Raw genomic sequence first — 21,331 nt, forward strand, 5'->3', positions numbered from 1 at the left:
TCGGATAAAAAATGGGTGTGTGCAGTATGGGAATGTTGTGTACACACAAATCTTCCAATGCTGTTGGTCTGAAGACTGTTGATATACCGGTTTCAGTTCCAATTTACGAACGAACAGTAAAGGCAATTTGATTGTCCTCCAATTCGGTTTTCAGATTCTAAACACAGAAAATGCTTAAGCTCCTCCGTTTTCCTGTAAATTCTTCCAATCTCTTCTTTCAATCTTCGAAAAATACAGGATCTCCTTATCTTTTGGCATCGGAGAAATTGAATACCAATGTGAGGTCGCAGGTCAGGGTTTTCAGTGCCTCATCTGGCTTTGAGTCTTCGAGGCTCTTGTTTCGTCAGCTCTTTGAGAAGGAATCTTCAACGTATACTTACTTGCTAGCAGATGTCGCTCACCCTGAAAAACCTGCTCTGGTGAGTGTTCCAATCTTGAAATCACGTATTCCTCTAATCTTTGGGGCATTTGCTTTATTTCTTTTACTTTTACTACGGGATTGTGAGATCCGACTTTGTTTTGAACTGTATGATTTGTGTCAATGTTGCTTTACTTATTTGTATATTTTATTCACAAAATTTTATTGTGATTTTCCGATTCTTTTCGACATTTGTTTGATTTCCAGAGTAGTTCTTTAATTTGATTTCTCCTAATTTTTTTTTGGGGTGGGGGTTGGGGACAGAAGAAATTGTTTTACCTGTTATCCCCAACAGTTAAAGTCTGCTTATTCTTTGGATTCACCTTTTCTTTTCCTTATCCTGGGGATCTTCTTGTGGATGATTTCTTGTCAATTCGTCCTCATCTTTTTTGCTTCAGTTTTCTTGAATATGTAGAATGGTATATTTATATAGGTATGTCATCATATTTCGACGATTCAGTGTTTGCTATGGCTATTGAGTCGACTTTGATATTTAAAAATGGGGAAGTCAACGATTAGATTCTTAAGATGCTGTACTTTTGGTATATTCAAATTCCTTGGTTTTATTTTGACTTCTATACTTGACAGTCCTTCTTTCCTTTTATAATTTTCTTGTGATTGAGTCAATTCCTGCGAATATGCGTATCTTCGCTTCCTCTTGAATCCCATTCGTTTTTAATTTCATAGATCGGGAGGGGGAGGGGTTGACCACATGTGAAGTATATGCTGACTGAATTAAATTTCTATAGTTGATTGACCCAGTAGACAGAACGGTGGACAGAGACCTGAATCTTGTTAAGGAGTTGGGATTGAAGCTCATTTTTGCTGTGAATACCCATATTCATGCCGATCATGTTACAGGAAGTGGCCTTATAAAGGTTAGTTAATTTCTTTTTGTTATTGTTTTTGCTTATTTAAGGCAACAAGGCCTGCCCTCAGATATGCATTAGAGGCAGTCCTAATTATATATAATCACAGTTGTCAATGCATTGGCCACACAATTAGCAGCCCCTTGTGGTCCTAGGCTTTTATGTTCCAAGGTTGACTTGACCAAGAACCCAATGAACTTGTCCGCTGCATTTTATAAAATTCTTAAAATTTCCTCATTTCTACTGTTGTGTGATTCTCCAATCTCTTTTTACCGCCTTGTGTTTTTGGATCTTTGGAATCTTACATGATGGATGTCTTTATGTTGAAAGATATAGCTTGGGATTAAACATATGACATGCTTCTGGATGGATGCCTTGGCCTTGCAACTAAGGTGTCAAGGCAGCTGGCTGCTGTTGTGCTCGCCTTGGGCGATGATGACTCTGGATCTGCATAATATTTTTCATTCTTTTGGCTTGTGAAAATGTTTTCAGTTGTTTCTTACAGGGTAAGTCTCCAGGGGTGAAATCAATTATTTCAAAAGCATGCAATTCAAAAGCTGATCTTCTGATTCAACATGGTGATAAAATATACTTCGGTAATCTTTTTCTTGAGGTATGATTGTGGATAATTTTGGTTTACTTTTCATTAATATAATGATATGAACTTGAATTCTAGCTACTGCTTGTGTAGAATTCTGTCTTCTTTGGTTTCACAAAGTAACCTAGGCCCTTTTTACTGTTTACCACTTTACCATCATGACATCATGACAAGGGCGTTCTTGATAGTATTAGTTCATCATCCATCACCTTATTTTTATCCGACTAAATGTGGCTTAAGTTAGCGTTATTTCTCTGGTAATCGATGCAAAATTTATTTATCAAAGAAATGTTTAAAGTTACTATACATAGATGGTTTGGATTGTTAGCTGATAAAGCTCTGATTCCGTGTAAGATACTACATTATCTGCAATTGCTTTCAGTACAAAGAGTTAGTCACACATCATTTTTAAGATTAAACTACTTTATGCTTCTTTTTCTTCTTTGGATGGTCAAATATGATTTATTGTTTCATAAATAAGAAAAGAGTTATGTATAGATTCAACTGCACAATGATATCCACTAACGAAATGGACAGTGTCAATGGAAACCAAGATCGAGTTGTTTGATAAATTAAAAAAAATCCTTTAGTATGTTCTTTTGTCTGACACCCTATTGAACTCTTTCATAGGATCCCCCTCGGTTACTAACCTAGCTTCCAAGCAATTGCCTATTGGCCAACTTTAAGCCAGGAAGGAGATCAGCCTCTGCTTTGTCAGATATGGAATTCCAGCCAATCACACTTTAAAAATTCATGTACATATGTCTTACTGTAGTCTCGGGATCTAAGGATCTGCATATGATGACATGCATGATGTGGTCACATGTATGACCACCTTGCATAGAATGAGGCTCCTGACTAGTGGATGCTCTTGGCTTGCCTAGGAAGAGGGCTCTTGAAACACAACCAAGCCAGAGGATTTTTAGCTGTGATGATTTGTGAGATTTATAAAGCCATGTCTACATAGTTTTTCTCGCCTCCCTTGATATTCATTAGTGGGTATTTCATATTTATTCCTTGACTTCACTCTTGGTAACATTAATCAAAGCACATTAACACAAGCTACTGTAATTTCTTTTCTGGTGTTGATAACAAGTTTTTCACAAACATAATGAATCATGTATGCTTGACAGGTCCGTGCTACCCCAGGCCATACATGTGGTTGTGTTACTTACATTACTGGTGATGGGCCTGATCAACCTCAACCTAGGATGGCTTTCACTGGTGATGCCTTATTGATACGTGGATGTGGGAGGACAGATTTTCAGGTGGGTCTTACATCTTCAAAATATGTTCTAGTACTTAACAAAAGAATTGTTTATAATAATATATTCTTCAGGAAAATAAGCATTTGAGATTCCAAAAAATGGTTATTTTGAGGTATCCTGTGGGGAATAATTTACCAGAAAATTTTTGCTTCTCATGAGACAAGTATTTGGCAAAGGAGAATGACAGTCTCATGGCTGTATATATTGATGCCATTGCATGAGTGCGGAGTATCACTTTGGTTAAATGTGTTTGTGGAAATTGTACTAAATAATTAAATTTGGGAGTTCGTTTTTGACTAAATAGAAAACTTAGAAATATTTGGTGTTCTGTGAAGCCTGAGTCAGAATATATAACCTGAGGGTGTACTTTCTCGGTCATCATCATCATCATAAATGTCCTCAGATTCTAGCCACATGCTTTTATGGATGCTGGTTTTCTTTAACCCAATAATTTGCTCGAAAGGATTATGATAAGAGAGGGCTGAATATATGAATGTCTTTAGTTTAACATTAGCATTTTATATGCAGGGTGGAAGCTCAGAACAGCTCTATGATTCAGTTCATTCGCAGGTAGGCATAAAATGTGGATTGCTCTTTATGAATGAACTAAAGAAAAGTAGGAAGAGTTTCGCTTACATTCCAACCCTTTCTTTTGATGATTTCAGATATTTACTTTGCCGAAAGATACATTGGTTTATCCTGCTCATGACTATAAAGGGTTCACAGTAAGTAAACTATCATGTTTATGATATGTTAGGTAAGAATATTAAATATTTTTGACTTACGTAGTATGTTACTCTCTTCCAGGTTTCCACTGTTGGAGAAGAGATGCTCTATAATCCTCGTTTATCGAAGGATGAGGTAAAGTTGTGTTCCCCGTTCTGCTCTTGACCTTTGTCCTCCCTATTAGCAGCTGGATTTTAAAAATCAACTAATATTATTAAATCCAATGTTTTCCACTTAACCTGTATTGTCAGTGTGATCTTTTACAGAAGTAGGTGTCTGAAAGTGAAGTGCAAGTATCTCTTTAGCTTAGAGAAGGCTACTCCCCTGTTCAAAATTAAATTAATGTATGAGTATAATGTTCGTAATATAGGGATGTAGAATCCATGGGAAAGTGTTTGCTGCGTACTTGCACCAACCCCTCCTTTATCTGAGCTTGGGACTGGCAGCAAACACTAGTCAAGCTAGAGCTTGTTGGAGGGCAAGGATCCATTAGCCAAGCCCATTTAGATGGCATAAGGCCGACTTCTTGTTGTATGTCATAATAAATTTTTTATTTTTTATTCCCCCCCCCCCCCCCCAAAAAAAAAAAAAAAAAAAAAAAAAAAAAAAAAAGGAGATGATGTTCCTTATCATGGCTCCCACTCCCCTTTTGTAGTACAAGGAAAAGTCATCTGACTTCTTGAATGCAAATGGACTTGTGAGAAGGGGAATTGATTGTATGAATTTAATCCACATTTGTTTTCTTAGGATGATTTTCAATGATTTATTCACTGCAGGAACCATTTCTTGTTGTTTTCATGCAGAAAAATCTTTCTTTCTGCTTGCTCCTTAGTAGTTGTTTTCCTTGAATTCTTCAACTGATCTTCTAATCATTTCAATTATGGATTTGTTTCTGGCAGGAAACATTCAAGAACATCATGGAGAGTAAGTAACTTTGATGACTTAAAATAGTTTTCCCTTTTTGTCACCTGCAGCTAGATAATGTTATGTTCCAAGTGAAAACTTACATGAATAAACACCTTTTTTTGTAGATCTGAATCTCGCATATCCCAAGATGATGGATGAGGCGGTCCCTGCCAATATGGTCTGTGGGTTGCAAGATCCAGTTAAAGTACCATCTGAGGCCGTGTCCAGCTAGACCCTAATGCATTAAGTCGTCTTGTAAAATCCAAATAGGTGAAAATATTTTCCTAACACTGGTTTTTTACCCATCAATTCTCAAAAATCTGGTTCTTAGGTTTGGTCAGGCATTAAATCTGTAATTCCTTCCCTTTTACCTAGGATTTTTTGTAAAATTGGTGATGGGACCTCTGCTTTATGGCCTTCGATCCATGGATTAAAACAATACTGGTCATCGATTGGCGATTGCCTTTGGATGTTTCTACTCTTCAGCAATCTAAAGTTGCTGAGTTTCTTCATCAAAACCAGTGATTTCCCCACCTGACCATCCTTTCCCTCCCATCTAGATATGGTTCTGCTATTCTGTCTGCCCCTATCACTTCTAAACAAGATAATTGGATTTTTAATACAGTAAAGTCTGGAACTTTTTCTACTAAAAAGGCTTATCTTGATCTCCTTCCTCCTGGTCGATCTCCTAAGAAAAGATGGTGCTCTTTTTTCTGGAAACTAAAGATTTTTACCCATTACAATTTTCTCTTTTCGAAGCTTCTGCATTCTGGATTATTGCCGTCCAGTTCCTTACAAGGTAACCCCGTATGTCCTTCGATGGCTTGCTCCTTCTGTTCGAATTATTCGGAAATGGAATGACAGTTATTTTTCTCTTGCACTTGGTCAGCAGAGTTTGGAAAAGTGGACCTTTAGGTTTGAATGTAGAGGCTCTTCGGTTTAATTCTGTTACTCATTTCTGTGATTGTGTTTTTAAACATTCCACTTTTTCGTTGACAGATAAATGTTGGTTTTTTTCTGTCTTGGCTGTTACTTGCTATTATATCTGGCAAAGTCATAACAGGATTCTCTTCAATTCTGGAAAAGCCTCTTGTTCTACTCCTACCCCATGACTGTTCTTCACCGGTCTCAGTATTGGATCCCTCTTTTGCAGCTACAAAAGGAGTTTTGGAATACTGATCTAGTGATCAATTGAAGGGAGAATGTAAGACTATCTCAATTTATGTTGGCCTTTTTCTGATACCCCAACATTATGGGTTGCAGGAATTTCGAATGGGATCATGAAGTGTGCTGGATGGTGCTTTTGTTTTGTCTACCAAGGAGCGTGTGTTCAAAGCAAAGGTGGAAGGTTTGATGAGGAGTTTCAGTTGACAGCTAGTCTTTTTGCAGGTTTAGAATGTATTTCTCTGCCGTCCAGTTAGCGTCTTGATATTAGAACTAATTGCTCTAGTTTGTATTTCTCAACTGTCCACTAAGTGTCTGGATATTAGAATTAATTGCTCTAGTTTCTGCAGCTTGTAAATAGGGGTCTCCAGTTATCTTTGCTTATAGATTTGGAGTCACAATGTATGAGTCATATGATAGCTAATAGGTGGGCCAAATGTAGAATCGGAGACTGATCCTCATCCTTATATAAATAAATAGTATGTTCTGTTTCACTGATCAAAAACTTATTTGGATTTTTCTTTTTTTAATTTTTTTTTTATGTAAAGGGTATATGTCTTGTGAATGATGTATGTTGTACTCACAAAAACAGTTGATGCTGTATGCTTTCATGTATGTTTGGCCTTCCTTCTAAATGATGTTATCCATTGTTTTTTTTTATTTGGATGGATGATAGTTATCCTTTTTATTCATGATAAAGAAGATGAAAACTAAAGCTATGAAGATTTAGGAGCTGGTGGGTAGTTGACATTGCTGTTAAACTCATCGTTCATGTTAATCCTGTTTAAGTGATTCGAAAGCAGTTAAACTGGAGAAAACAAGGGCTGGAAGGCTTACTGCTTGTTTTGTTCTTTCAATTTCTTAGCACTGGAAACTTGTCATGGAGAGCAAAGGATTTTCCTGGGCCTTACTGGTGCAGGCCAGCATTTAGAATTGCACCATAGTAAAACATGCCCATCAATCATTCGAGTGTAAGTCACGGCTGATTATGAGAAAAGGTTATTTTCCTAGTCAATGAATTGGTTTCTGTCTTTTACGTGCACAGTATGAAGACCCTTTCAGCATTTTATTTAGATTTTGCATCTAACAGGTTCATTATGGAATTGTATTCAAGGCTTTAAGTGTCAAACGAAGCAACAAATATACTTATTTTCCACACAAAATCTGCTCAGGAAACAGGTTCTGTAATCTCATCTGGTCGTGTAGAAAGCACGAAATTCTGATTTGGTTTGATATTTGATTATGACTGAGCGGCCAAGCTGGTTATCTGTTTGAACTGTTTGAAACAGTTAAGTTAGTTATTAAACCAAGATAGACTGTTGGAAAACTAAATAAATACTGCTTGTGATTGGAATTTTCCGAAGTGGAAATATATATTTTTCACAAAAAATTTGGCAACCTTATCTTACTGGGTTTGAAAATTGTCTCAAGTTATCCAATTAACTCAATCAAATTTAAGCAGAAAACATTGAGGTTGCTTTGAGAAATGCAGCTATCCTATCCTGGTTAATTTATTGGCGTTAATGATTTTCCCTTTCTACTGATTCTGCCAAAACTCAAAAGTGCTACTACCCTGTGAAGATTTGCAGAGTCTGATGTTAAGAACTCAGTTAGGCTTTCATTGCTATCTTCTGTTTCTTGTGGAATCCTACACCATCAACTGTTGATTTATAAAAACCACTAGAATGGGTGAAAAGCTTCTCTGCAAAAATATCTGATAGTCCCCAAGGCCCAAGACATGAGATCATGAGTTGCCATCTGTCGATTAAGACCCATTTTTGTTTAATATTTAAAAGCTTGAGAAGAGTATTTGTGAACATTCATTCTGTGATCAAATCTACTTCAACTAAGAAGACAAATCAATGGTATTTCAAGCAAACCTAACTTCATTGCGTGTTGGGTCCTGGAATTTCAATTTATGAATTCCAAGAAATAATGTATTCAATACCATTTGTTTATCACTCTCCTAAGAAAACATACCAATCCAATTCAAGAAAGGAAATAATTTCCAAATAAAACAAAAACTAGATCACAAACCCAGTTCATAAAAGGGTAACCTCTTTCTTTATTTGCATGTTATCTCCAGGATTCAATGTGGACAAGGGTGTGCGTTTTCAAATGGTTTTGTGAAAGAGAAGAAATGTAGCTTGCAAGAACCAAGGCATTTTGTTGGCTTTGGAAATTGATGACACTAATGCGTGTTCTTCAAGTTCTCATCTCTCAACGTTTGGTTACCCTTGAAATTTTCGACACCATTCAAAATACAAATATAGATTACAGCCCCAAGAAAACCAAGAAGTGTTGCCCACTTGAGCTTGGATGTTTTTGATTAAAATTTGATGGTTTTCTTGTGGACCACGCAGATTGGTTTTATAAATTTATATAGTTTCTCATTTGAATTTTGTGCCTTCTAAATCATTTGTTTATTGTTTCCTAGTAACTATGGTTTCAGTTGTTTTGATCAGTTGACCCAATTGAGCAAGCTAAAAATATGATTTCTGCAACTACAATGTGAATCTGAATTGAAACCACACCAAATTAAAACCAACCTGGCCTATCAGAGACTCAAGAAATGTTAACGAGCTACATTAATCCCTACCTACTTCTCCACAGTTGGTTGGAGATTGGTGGAGTGTTCTTCTGGTGATACAGACACACTCGAATTATTCTAACTAAAATGTTCTCTTAGGACATTGACTTGTTTTCTTGATTATAATCTATAGACTTAGTGCCATTTTTTTGACCTTACAAGTTAACTGAATAGATTTAAGCCTTTTCTAGTAATATCATTTAATGAATTAAGTTTGTTTTCATACCTTTTCCATCTTTCTAACCTATCTGGAGATGCCACTTTTCAAATTTGAGTGGTAGATGTGAATGTGTGCAACTTACAGGCCTAAAGAAGCTAAAAAACCACATGGAAGAGAAACTGTCTTACATGGTGGAAATACTGATTTGGGGGAATGTGTTCCTTTAGAAACCCTCAAAACCCAAAGAAGCATTTCAAGCTTCAATACCAAAATCAATTTAGGGTTTTTTTTAATATGTTTCAGATTGATTAAACTCAGATAGACCGATTCAACGCTTTAGAAGGCATGAGACATGCATGCCTTAACATTAACTAATTTAATCATTTGATCAACTGAGCATGTTTTCCTGAACATAGGTGAGGGATTTTGAGTTATAAATTTCTGTCCAACATGATTGATAGATTGGGACATTACTTCTCTTTTTATTACTAAAAGAATGTAAGCAATCCAGGTATGCTATTACAATATATCAAATTCTTGTTAAGGTCATTAATGTGTATGTTCTGCTTCATCAATTATATTTGAGCATGGATTAATAAACCCTAGGAGGCTTAAATTTCACCTTCCTCCTGAACAGTGTTCTAGGAAATTAAGTTTCTCTTTTGACTCTAAATGGTAGTGGTGGTGGTGGTCGCCACTGTAGCCTGCTGCTTCACCCTTGGGCTACTTTGTGGATCTTTCTGCTACTAGTTATCTCTTTCTAAATACAGGAAAGATAAAAGCAGCCCATGACCCTAAACTGTTCATTTCAAGCTTTTGAAGCTTGAAATTTCAAGTTGCAGCACAGTGAAGAAGGCAAATTCTGTGGCTGATCATTGTTTCCAGTGTGAGACCACCAGTGTTGGAGAAGCCACCTTGATCTCTAGCTTCTGATTTGATGATATCTTAATCCAAATACTGTAATAATTAACCCTTAAATCTCTGTCAACACAGACTCGGATGATGTACCTATCAAATTCTGTGTGGATACGGTTGCCTCTTTTACTAGGTTTACCTTTGACTTCATGGGTTGGTGGACTGGGAACCTTCTTTATCTCAGCTGTTCTTAACCAGTTTTGACATTGGTCTTTGTCTTCTGAAGCCGAAGTGGCAAATTCTCTTTCTTTAGGGTTGCAAATAGCGATGAACAGAAGAGAACAGAACTGAACTGCTATCTTTACCCCCCCCCAAGAAAACTGCAATTATAACACTACTGTTCCAATAAAATTATTTTATGAAATTACTTATTAATTTTTTTTTTAATTTTATAAATTTTTTAACTCTAAAATATTATACGAAACCATCCAAATATAATAGAATGCGGATATGATATTATACCAGTAAAAGAATGTAATAGGTTGTGTTTTATTAGAGTTCTTGTTCAATAATATATGTGCAGAGCAAAATTTCCCCTTTTTTTTAATTTTTATTACTTCAGATTTATTTATTTATTTTAAGCATAGAATTTGTGTTACACGCCATTCTTGTGAATGAATTCACTTTCTCAATTTTAATTTCAAGCCTGCCACCTCTCTCTCTCTAGTTTCTAGTAAACAAATTGAAATTAAAAAAGAAAGAAAGTGTTTTCTACTTTTTGGTAAGAGATAAATATATTCATTCCATTGACATCATATTATACAATTCCTTTAACCAAAGATTAGAAATAGACCAATGAAAAGTTTTATTTTAGAGCCACTTGTAGTAGAAATTTGAAAGACCCATAAGTAATGAATCAATCTAGTAAATCTAAATCTTGGTGAATTATCTATTTTTTTTAAAGTAAAAAGAGGGATGCAGTAGCGGTGACCTAGCACCCCCGCTACGCAATGTTCGGACTTTTTATCGAGTGTGACCTATGAAAGCATTAGTCCTATACACTATCGGCGCAAGCACTAATCCCGATAGCGTAGCACCACCAGAAGTCTAGTATAGTCTACATAAGCCGGTATGATTCATGCTCAGGCCAAATAACACACAACTGTTCAATACAAGAATTAGAGGAGCAGAGGTAATTATCTATGTTAATTAATTTTATTAAAACATCAGAAAATAATGAAGTATGATGAAGTAGGATAAATTCTTATGATCAATGTTTCAACTTTCATTTGAAAAAGTATAGCTACTAAAAAAGAAAAAGAAAAAAGAAAAAAATCCAAATCCTCTCTGGTTCTCTGTCGTTTTCAACTTTTGCTTTCTTCAACGTCTACAAACTTTTTTGCCAGAAAAACAAACCATCCTCGATAACTTTCCATTGATTCTGGTCGAGGGAGGGACTCAATGGGAGGCATGGACATAAATGAGACAGGAAAAAAAAAGGAACAAAAAAAAAAATCAATTTTCTAATCATTATGATGAGTGACCGTGCATACCTGGAACTTTCTCCTTCTCTCATTTTTTTTTCTTTTTTCCTCATTTTGCCGTATCTGGGTTGCAATTCAATAGAACCTCTGTAAAGAACAACTGGATTCCTGGAACTTCCTTTTTAGGTTTTAATTTTTTTTGTCTTTTGGGTTCTTTCAAAGGGACTTCTTTTGGGAGTTTTCCGGTTCTGTTGTACTTGCTTAGTGCCATTTCTGATCACCAATTAAAACTCTTTCAACTGATATCTCCTCCTTAAATACTCAAGCTTCTTATTGGGTTTTTTGAATTATTGTGTTTTTGAACCTTCCATTCTCTGGGTATTTTTTATAGGGCGAGTTCAGCAACCAAAGAGGCGGAAGGAAAAGAAAGCATGGGTTTTCACAAAATTTTTCTAGTGTTTCTCCTTCCCCTCTGTTTCAGTGCCTCCTCCGGCTTTGAGTCATCGAAGCTCTTGTTTCGTCAGTTCTTCGATGAGGAATCTTCAACGTTTACTTACTTGCTAGCCGACGTCGCTCATCCTGAAAAACCTGCTGTGGTGAGGGTTTTAATCTTCAAAACTCGTATTTCTCTAATCTTTTGGGCATTTGTTTTATTTCTTTTACTTTTACTACGGAATTGTGGGATCCGACTTTATTTTGAACTGTTTGATTTGTGTCAACGTTGCTTTACTTTTTCGGATATTGTATTCACAAATTTTTGTAGGGATTTTTCGATTCATTTTTACATTCTTTTGATTTGACTTCCAGAGTAATTCGTTAATTTGATTTCCCCAAAAGAAGAACTTAGTTCAAATCTGTTTATTCTTTGGATTTCACCTTTCTCTTTCCTTTTTCTAGAGAAATTATTGTGGATGAATTCTCGTCGGTTTGTGTTTTATCTTTATTGCTTCAGTTTTATTTGAATATTTGGATGGATATATTTCTATAGGTGTTAGCATCTTTAGATGATTCAGTGCTTGCTATGGTTACTGAGTCACGAAATTTAAAACTGGAGAGGTCATTGTTGGTCCATGTTGCGTCCAAAACCTGATACTTGCTCTCCTGGGAAGATGAAACCTGTAAACCAACGTGCCCGACCTGTGGTAGTTATGGAAACGTCTCCAACGATCAAGTCAGTGGCAGTGGCAAGACAACAGCTTGAAGAGACTCTGGACATGAGGTATCTCAGAGCCTCATTGCTAGTTGAGAATATTGAATAACGTACCTCTGCATGGTGAACAAAATAGGTTTTTTATAGGTTTAGATTGGTTACCTAGACTGTTGGATCTAACATAGGCCCTGGTCCACCCAGTTTGGCTGAGTCCTCCAGTCAAGACTACTTACGGTTTACCCTCATCAATCCAGTTTAGATTCTTATAATTCTGTATCTTTGATATATTCAAGTTCCTTGGTTTTAATTTCTTGACTTCTATACTGGACAGTCTTTCCTCTTCTATAATTTTCTTGTGATTGAGCCAATTCCTGCGGATGCTGTTTTTGCTTCCTCTTGAATCCCATCTATTTTTAATTTTGTAACTCGGGAGGGAGTGCATTTGACCATATGTGGAGTATATGCTGACTGATTTAAATTTCAATAGTTGATTGACCCAGTATACAGAACGGTGGACAGAGACCTGAATCTTGTTAAGGAGTTGGGATTGCAGCTCATTTATGCTATGAATACCCATGTTCATGCTGACCATGTCACAGGAACTGGCCTTATCAAGGTTAGTGAATTCTTTTTATTATTGTTTTTGCTTATTTAAGGGACCAAAGTCTGTCCTCGGATACACATTAGAGGCAGTCCTATTTATATTAGACCACAGATTCTTAGTTGTCAATGCATCGGCCACACAAGTAGCAGCCCCTTGTGGTCCAAGGCTCTTGTGTTCCAAGGTTGACTGGACCAAGAACCAAATTTACTTGCCCACTACATTTTATAAAATTCTTCAAATTTTCTCATTTCTACTGTGATGTGTTGCTGCAATCTCTTTTTACTCCCTTGGGTTTTTTGGACTTTTGGAATCTTACATGATGTATGTCTTTATGTTGAAAGATATAACTTTGGGAATTAACATGTTCGCATGCTTCTGAATGGATGGCTTGGCCTCACAGCCAAGGTGTCAAGGCAGCTGGCTGCTGTTGTGCTCACCTTGGATGATGATAACTCTGAATCTGTGTAATATTTTTCGTTCTTTTGTCATGTGAAAATGTTTTCAGTTGTTCCTTACAGAGTAAGTATCCAGGGGTGAGGTCGATTATTTCAAAAGCAAGCAAATCAAAAGCTGATCTTCTGATTGAGCATGGTGATAAAATATACTTTGGTAATCTTTTTCTGGAGGTAAGGTTGCAGACAATTTTGGTTTTTTTTTCATTAATGTAATGATATGAACTTGAATTCTAGCTCCTACTTGTCTAGAATTCTATGTCTTCTTTGGTTTCACAAAGTAACCTATGCCCTTTTTATGATTTAGTATCATGACATAATAATAAGGGTTTCTTGATAGTATTAGTTCATCATCCATCGCCTTATTTTGTCTGACTAAATGTGGCTTGAGTTAGGGTTATTTCTCTAGTAATCTATGCAAAATATATTTATTAAAGAAATGTTTGAAGTTACTGTACACAGATGGCTTGGGTTGTCAGATGGTAAAGTATTAATTCCATGTAAGATACTACATTAATCTGCAATATTGTTTTCAGTAAGAATTAGCCACACTAAACATCCTTTTTAAAATGAAACTGCTTTCTGCTTCTTTTTCTTCTTTGGATGGTCAAATATGATTTCTTTTTTGATAAATAAGAAAAGTGCCATGTATAGATTCAACTGCACAATGATATCCATTAATGAAATGGAGAGTGTCAGTGATATACACAGATGGCTTGGGTTGTCAGATGATAAAGTATTGATTCCATGTAAAATACTACATTAATCTGCAATTTTTTTTTCAGTACAGAGAATTAGCCACACTTGACATCCTTTTTAAAATGAAACTGCTTTATGGTTCTTTTTCTTCTTTGGATGGTCAAATATGATTTCTTGTTCCATAAATAAGAACAGTGTTATATATAGATTCAACTGCACAATGATATCCACTAACAAAATGGACAGTGTCAATGGAGACCGAGACTGAGTTATTTGATAAATTAAAAAAAAAATTCCTTCAGTACTTTATATTGTTTGGCACCTTATTGAACTCTTTCATAGGATCACCCTCAGTTACTAACCTAGCTTCCAAGCTACTACTTATTGGTCAACTTTAAGTAAAGAAGGTGATCAAAGGCCTCTGCTTTGTTGGATATGGAATTCCAGCCAATCAACACTCTATGAATGCATTTATACATGTCTTATTGTAGTCTGGGGATCTAAGGACCTGCATACAATTACATGCATAGCCCATCGATATGCAAAGTTCATGATATGTTCACATGTATGACCACCTTGCACAGAATAAGGCTCCTGACTAGTGGATGCTCCTGGCTTGCCTAGGAAGAGAGCTTTTGAAACATAACGAAACCAGAGGAATTTTAGCTGTGATGATTTGTGAGAATTTATAAAGCCTCGTTTATATATTTTCCCCCCCTTGCTATCCATTAGTGGGTATTTCATATTTATTCCTTGACTTCACTCTTGGTAACATTAAATCAAAGCACATTAACACAAGCTACCTTAATTTCTTTTCAGGTATTGATAACAAATTCTGTGCAAACATAATGAATTATGTATTCTTGACAGGTCCGTGCTACCCCAGGTCATACAAGTGGTTGCATTACTTATGTTACTGGTGATGCGCCTGATCAGCCTCAACCTAGGATGGCTTTCACCGGCGATGCCTTATTGATACGTGGATGTGGGAGGACAGATTTTCAGGTGGGTCTTCCATCTTCAAATATGTTCTAGTACATAGCAAAAGAATTGTTCTTAAATAGGATATTCTTCAAGAAAATAAGCACTTAGAATCCCAAAAATGGTTATTTTGAGGTAATTTGTGGGGTAATTTGCCAGAAAAATTGTGCTTCTCGTGAGACAAGTATTTGGCAAAGGAGGATGACAATCTTATGGCTGTATATGTTGATGCTACTATTGCATGAGTGCGGAGTATCACTTTGGTTAAATGTGTTTGTGGAAATTGTACTAAATAACTAAATTTGGGAGTTCATTTATGAGTAAATAGAAAACTTAGAAATATCTGGTGTTCTGTGCAGCCTGAGTTGGAAATATATAACCTAAGGGTATACTTTCTTGGTCATCATCATCATCATAAATGTCTTGAGATTCTGACTGCATGCTTTTATGGATATTGGTTTTCCTCAACCAAATAATTTATTCGAAGAGATTATGATAAAGAAAAAGAGAGGGCTGAATACATAAATGTGTTATGGTTTAATGTTAGTATTTTATATGCAGGGCGGAAGCTCGAAACAGCTCTACAATTCAGTCCATTCGCAGGTAGGATGAGATGTGATGTGCTCTTTCTGAATGAACTAAAGAGAAGGAGAAAGAGTTTTGCTTATATTTGAACCCTTTCTTTTGATGATTTCAGATATTCACTTTGCCGAAAGATACATTGGTTTATCCTGGTCATGACTATAAAGGATATACAGTAAGGAAAACCTTATGTTTATTATAGGTTAGGCAAGAATATCAAATATTTTCCACTTATAGGTTGCTACTCTCTTCCAGGTTTCCACTGTTGAAGAGGAGATGGTCTATAATCCTCGTCTATCGAAGGATGAGGTAAATTTGTGTTCTCTGTTCTGTGCTTGACCTTTGTCCTCCCCATTCGCAGCTTGATTTTAAAAATCAACCAATATTATTAAATCCAATGTTTTCCACTTAACCTGTATTGTTCAGTATGATCTTTTACAGCAGTATGTGTCTTAAGCATGGTTGTCAAAGCGTCCACCTAGGTGTGCCTAGGGGGCCGCCTGGTCACCTAGGTGATTCCTTGTTGCCTTGACAACCTCTTAAGTGAAGCGCAGGTATCTCTCTAGCTTAGAGAAGGCTACTCCCCTGTTTTAAATTAATGAGTGTATCAGTATAACATTCATAATATAAGGATGTGGAATCCATGGAAAAGGGTTTGCTGCGTATGTGCACCAACCCCTCCTTTATCTGGGCTTCGGACTGGCAGCGAAAACTTGTTGAGTTAGAGCTGGTTGGAGGGCAAGGATTCATTCAGAAAGCCCATTTAAATGGGATGAGGCCGACTTCTTCTTGTTGTATATCATAATAAGTTTTTTTCCCCTTTCAAAGGTATGATGTTCCTTATCATGTCTCCCTCATGTCTCCCACTTCCCTCTTGTATTTGAAGGAAAAGTTGTCCTCCTTCCTGAAAGCAAATGGACTAGTGAGAAGGGGAATTGATGGCATGAATTTAATCCACCTTTGTTTTTCTTAGGATGATTTTCAATGATTTAATCACTGGTGGAACCATTTCTTGTTATTTTCATACAGAAAAATCTTTTCTTCTGCTTGCTTGTTCTTAGTTATTTTCCTTGAATTCTAAAACTAATCATCTAATCATTTCAATTATGGAATTATTTCTGGCAGGAAACATTCCAGAATATCATGGAAAGTAAGTAAAAGCAATGATGGCTTAAAATAGTTTTATGTTTTTGTTGCCTGCAATCAGATAATGTTTGATTCAAGTGCCAACTTACAAGACTAAACGCTTCTTTTGCAGATCTGAATCTCCCATACCCCAACATGATAGATGTGGCGGTCCCTGCCAATATGGTCTGTGGATTGCAAGACCCAGTTGAAGGTACACCATCTGAGGCCGTATCCTGCCAGACCCAAACGCATTAAGTCGTCTTGTAAAATCCAAATAGGTTTTATTTTATGTAAAGGATACATGTTTTGTGAATGCTGTATGTTGTATTATCACCCACACTTGGTGGTTATGTTCGGCCTTCCTTCTAGATGATATTATCCACTTCATTCATGATAAAGAAGATGTAAACTAAAGCCCTGAAGATTTAGGAGCTGGGTTCTCGCCATTACTGTAAATAACAAAGGCCAGAAGGCTTACTGCTTCTATTTAAGAATGCTGTGTCACCTATTGTCACTAAGAAACTGAAAGAAACCTCAGAAACAGAAGGAAGAAACAGATGTAGAAATAGAAAAAAAAAAAAAAAAAACTTAAACGAAATGGATCAAAACAGGGGATGAAACAGGAACAAGAGGGATCCAGTGAAGAATACTCTTACCCTCGATTTTGTTCTTTCAATTTCCTAGCTACGAAAATTTATTATGGAGAGCGAAGGATTTTTCTGTGCTTACTGGCGTATATGTGTTCTCACCACTGTTCTGGTTCAAGCTTGCAATTAGCGATAAACATTGATTACATGTCTATGATGCTTGCTAACAAAATATCTCGAGGAAGAAAATGTTATTTTCCTAGTTAAGAAATGGGGTTCTGTTTTTTGACGTATGCAGTATAATGAAGCCACAAGTATACATGTTTGCCACACAATTTGTTCAGGAAAGAGGTTCTGTAATCTCATGAGATTGTGTAGAGAGCACGAAAATCTTACTTGGTTTGGTATTTGATTATGACAAAACAGCCAAGATGGTTTATCTATTTGAACTGTTTGAAACAGTTAATTTAGTTATTAAACCAAGATAGAATGTTGAAAAACTAAATAAATACTACTTGTGATTGGAATTTTCCAAAGTGGAGCTGTGCTTTTCTCAAAAAGTTAGGCAACCGTATCCCATTGGATTTGAAAATTGTCTCAATTAAATCCAAGTTTTGCTTTGTCATGTATGTCTATCAGTCAATGGTGATCCAGTTATGGTAACCAATGTATCTGTGAATTATAGACCCTATGCTCAAATCAATTTTAAGCAAAAAGCATATAATCTAACCTGCTTTTCTCTTTCTCCTGATTGAGCCAGAAGTGCTACTCCCCTGTAAAGATTTGCAGATTTTTATGTCCATTAAAGAACTCGGTTAGGCTTTCATTGCTATCTTCTGTTTCTTGTGGAATCCTACATCATCAACTGTTGATTTATAAAAACCATTAGAAGGGTTAAAAAGCTTATCTGCAAAAATATCTAAATGTCCCCAAGGCTCTAGGCATGAGATCATGAGTTGCCATCTGTTGCTGCCACTTGAAGGAAGAGAACAGAAGACCCATTTTTTATAAATATTTAAAAGCTTGAAAAGAGTATTCCTGGACATTCATTCTGTGATCAAATCTACTTCAGCTAAGAAGACAAATCAATGGTATTTCAAGCAAACCTAACTTCATTGCGTGTTGGGTCCTGAAATTTTAATTTATACATTCCAAGAAAAAATTGTATTCAATACCATTTATTTATCACCTTCCCAAGAAAACATACTAACGGAATTCATTAAAAGGGAATAATTTCCAAATAAAACAAACACTAAATCACAAACCCAGTTCTTTTTTTTTCTTTTCTTGGGTTGACAAATCACAAACCCAGTTCAAAGAAAGGGAGAGCCTCTCTTTTTCTTTGCGTGTTATCTCCGGGATTTAACGTGGACAAAGGTGTGCGTTTACAAATGGTTTCGTGAAAGAGAAGAATTGTAGCTTGCAAGAACTATGGCATTTTTTTGGCTTTGGAAATTGGTGACACTGATACGTGTTCTTCAGGTTCTCATCTCTCAACGTTACCTTTGAAATTTCCTAGATCATTAGAAAACCCAGAAGTATTGCCCACTTGAGCTTTGGATGTTTCTGATTAAAATTTGATGGTTTTCTTGTGGACCGTGTAAGACTGGTTTTATAAATTTACATAAAGTTTTCTCATTTGAATTTTGTGACTTGTAAATCATTTGTTTACTGTTTCCTAGAAACTAGGGTTTGCACTGTTTTGATTAGCTGGTCCAATTGAACAAACTTCAAATTTGGTTTCTGCAACTCCAATTGAACTGTTTTCAATGGGTCTGAATTGAACCAGACCAAGGTAAACCCTAATCAGTGACTCAAGAGATGTTAACATGCTACAATTTCTAGCTACTTCTCTAAAATTGATGGGAGATTGGTGGAGTTCTTCTGGTGATATTGACCTAATGAAATTATTCTAACTTGCATGCTCTTGACTACTTTTCCTGATTTAAAAAAATAGATTCATGTCATTTTCTGACCTTTTAGTTTAGTTATCTAAATAGATATAAGCCTTTTGTAGCTAGTTTATTTAATGAATTACCTTGTTTTTCATACATTTTCCACCTTTCTAACCTATCTGGAGATGACAGTTTTCAAATTTGAGCTGTTCATGATACATCATACATGGTTAAAGTGTAAAAGCTTTCAAATTTGAGTAGTAGATGTGACAGTGTGCAACTTATTGATACGAGGCCTAGAGAAGCTAAAAATCACATGGAAGACAAAATGCCTTACATGGTGGAAATACTGATTTGGGGGGCTGTGTTTCTTTCAGAAAACGTCAAAACTCAAAGAAACATTTCAACCTTCAATACTAAAATCAGTTAAAGATCTCTTTTTTATGCGTTTCACGTTGGTTTTTACAATGAAGTCAACATGGCAACTATGTCTGCTATCCCCAAGAGTCACCCTTGTCTCCCTCATCTTCTTAATTTCTTGTGTTTCCACAAGAGCTGCATTGAATTGAAGAAACAAGCTCAACAACACCCTCTCTCTCTCCACCCAAGGCATAAAACTTCATTGAAGAATTCAAGAATACATGCCCATCAAATTCTAGAATGTGTTTGATTATCTATATCGATCTGAACTTGTTTTAATTCAAACCCTAAAAAGATTGATTAAGAACCACAATGACATTGTGTGGATCACATGCAACATTGTTAGTTTTTAGGTTATTATTAATAGAGTTGTTAAACCCAGGTAGCCCCATTCAACGCTTTAGAAGGCATGAGACATGCATGCCTTGACATGAGCTAATTTAATGATTTGATAAACTGAGCGTGTTTTCCTGAACAGGTGAGGGGATTTTGAGTTATAAATTTCTGTCCATTCATGATTGAAGCTTGAAAATTTGTGAGAGTACTCTTTATATTGCTAAACTAATGTAAGTACTCTGGACCTACAATTAAAATAGATCAAATTCTCGTACCCAGAAATAAAAAAGAAGATCAAATTCCTGTTAAGGTCATTAATGTGTATGTCCTACTTCATTAATAATATTTGACCATGAATTAATAAACCCTAACCTGCAAAGTAGACTACTACAACAGCCATGAATGGAACCAGTCCAATATGGTGGTCGATCGATTAATCTTTGACCATGTCTACCTATACTCTGTTTCCATTACAACTTCCTTCCTGACCTGTTATGAGTTCCTGTATGAACCCAAGGAAGCCCTTTACAAAAGAAAAAGAAAAATTCAATTGGAAATATCTTTGGAGTGTGGAATATTGGTCTAGGGTTTCTTTCTGTAATCACTAGAAGTGCCCATTTTTGGAGGGTAACCAATTCATTGAACCATTTGCAATAGTCAATTCATACTCTAATGTTGCAATGTATTGGGAAATTAATTTTCTCTTTTGACTCTTGAAAGGTAGTGTTGATGGTGGTAGTGGTCGCCACTATAGCCTGCTGCTTCCCCCTTGGCCAACTTTGTGGATCTTTCTGCTACTCTTTTAACTTTCTAAATACTGGAAATATACATGCAACCCAGATCCTAAAACTGTTCCTTTCAAGCTTTTGGCTCTTGAAATTTCAAGTTGCAGCACAGTAAAGGCAAATCTTGTGGCTGATTGATCATTGTCTTTCTCAATACCAAAAGTTCCAATGGTGGAAAAGCAAAAGAACTGAATGGATTGCTCTCTTATCAACTAAAAAGAATTCAAAGATGCCATTGGATAAGTCCCACCATCTGGATTGCTATGTACTAATTAACCCATAAATCTCTGCCAACCCAAACTCGATGAAATTCTTTTTATGAATTTTGTCTGTATGGACACGATTGCCTCTTCTACTAGGTTTACCTTATATTTCAAGGGTTGGTGGACTGGGACCCTCTTCTTAGCTCACCTGTTCTTCACGAGTTTTGACATTGGTGTTTGTTTTCTGAAGCCGAATTGGCAAGATTCTCTTCCTTTTAGGTGTGCCAATTGGCGATGAACAGATCAGAACTGCAATTTTTACCCCCAAGAAAGCTGCAATTATAACACTGCAGTTTTGTATATAAGTGGTTTGGAGCTAGGAAGCTTATCTTCTTGTTCTGGCTTTGTAAAAGTAAAGTTAGGGTGAAATTATAATTGGAAACAAAAGATATAATAGAAATAATAAAATAA

General features: G+C 36.1%; 2 protein-coding genes across 4 annotated transcripts; both read left to right on the forward strand.

Annotated features, from left to right (window-relative positions):
• LOC149026019 (persulfide dioxygenase ETHE1 homolog, mitochondrial-like) lies at positions 1–6,836 on the forward strand. The gene is made up of 10 exons (XM_089146242.1): positions 1–419; positions 1,168–1,296; positions 1,793–1,900; positions 3,019–3,153; positions 3,682–3,723; positions 3,819–3,878; positions 3,961–4,014; positions 4,779–4,803; positions 4,911–5,055; positions 6,049–6,836. The coding sequence occupies exons 1-9, from the start codon at positions 171–173 to the stop codon at positions 5,015–5,017; spliced, it is 909 nt and encodes a 302-aa protein (XP_089002368.1). The 5' UTR covers positions 1–170; the 3' UTR covers positions 5,018–5,055; positions 6,049–6,836.
• A 4,188-nt stretch (positions 6,837–11,024) lies between these two features.
• On the forward strand, positions 11,025–17,152 carry LOC149026020 (persulfide dioxygenase ETHE1 homolog, mitochondrial-like). Of its 3 annotated transcripts, XM_089146244.1 has the most exons (10): positions 11,025–11,224; positions 11,430–11,634; positions 12,676–12,804; positions 13,311–13,418; positions 14,814–14,948; positions 15,486–15,527; positions 15,622–15,681; positions 15,762–15,815; positions 16,632–16,656; positions 16,765–17,150. In XM_089146244.1, exons 2-10 carry the CDS (start codon positions 11,470–11,472, stop codon positions 16,887–16,889), a joined length of 843 nt encoding a protein of 280 aa, XP_089002370.1. In that variant the 5' UTR covers positions 11,025–11,224; positions 11,430–11,469; the 3' UTR covers positions 16,890–17,150. The 3 variants fall into 3 exon arrangements, with proteins under 3 accessions (XP_089002370.1, XP_089002369.1, XP_089002371.1); XM_089146243.1 differs by having other exon boundaries at positions 11,026–11,634; positions 16,765–17,149; XM_089146245.1 differs by lacking the exons at positions 11,025–11,224; positions 11,430–11,634 and adding an exon at positions 11,680–12,257 and having other exon boundaries at positions 16,765–17,152.
• The last annotated feature ends 4,179 nt before the right edge of the window (positions 17,153–21,331 follow it).

This window comes from Hakea prostrata, chromosome 2 (genome assembly GCF_041222555.1).
Source record: "Hakea prostrata isolate BN-2017 chromosome 2, UWA_Hpros_2, whole genome shotgun sequence".
In the NCBI taxonomy this organism is placed as follows: domain Eukaryota; kingdom Viridiplantae; phylum Streptophyta; class Magnoliopsida; order Proteales; family Proteaceae; genus Hakea; species Hakea prostrata.

Excerpts from the sequence above, each read along its gene's own strand:
- LOC149026019 (XM_089146242.1), top strand. The coding sequence starts at position 171 with ATGCTTAAGCTCCTCCGTTTTCCTGTAAATTCTTCCAATCTCTTCTTT. Across the intron at positions 3,879-3,960 it reads ATGACTATAAAGGGTTCACA|GTTTCCACTGTTGGAGAAGA; the intron begins GTAAGTAAACTA and ends ACTCTCTTCCAG. Across the intron at positions 4,804-4,910 it reads ATTCAAGAACATCATGGAGA|ATCTGAATCTCGCATATCCC; the intron begins GTAAGTAACTTT and ends CTTTTTTTGTAG.
- LOC149026020 (XM_089146244.1), top strand. The coding sequence starts at position 11,470 with ATGGGTTTTCACAAAATTTTTCTAGTGTTTCTCCTTCCCCTCTGTTTC. Across the intron at positions 11,635-12,675 it reads ATCCTGAAAAACCTGCTGTG|TTGATTGACCCAGTATACAG; the intron begins GTGAGGGTTTTA and ends AAATTTCAATAG. Across the intron at positions 13,419-14,813 it reads TTGGTAATCTTTTTCTGGAG|GTCCGTGCTACCCCAGGTCA; the intron begins GTAAGGTTGCAG and ends TATTCTTGACAG.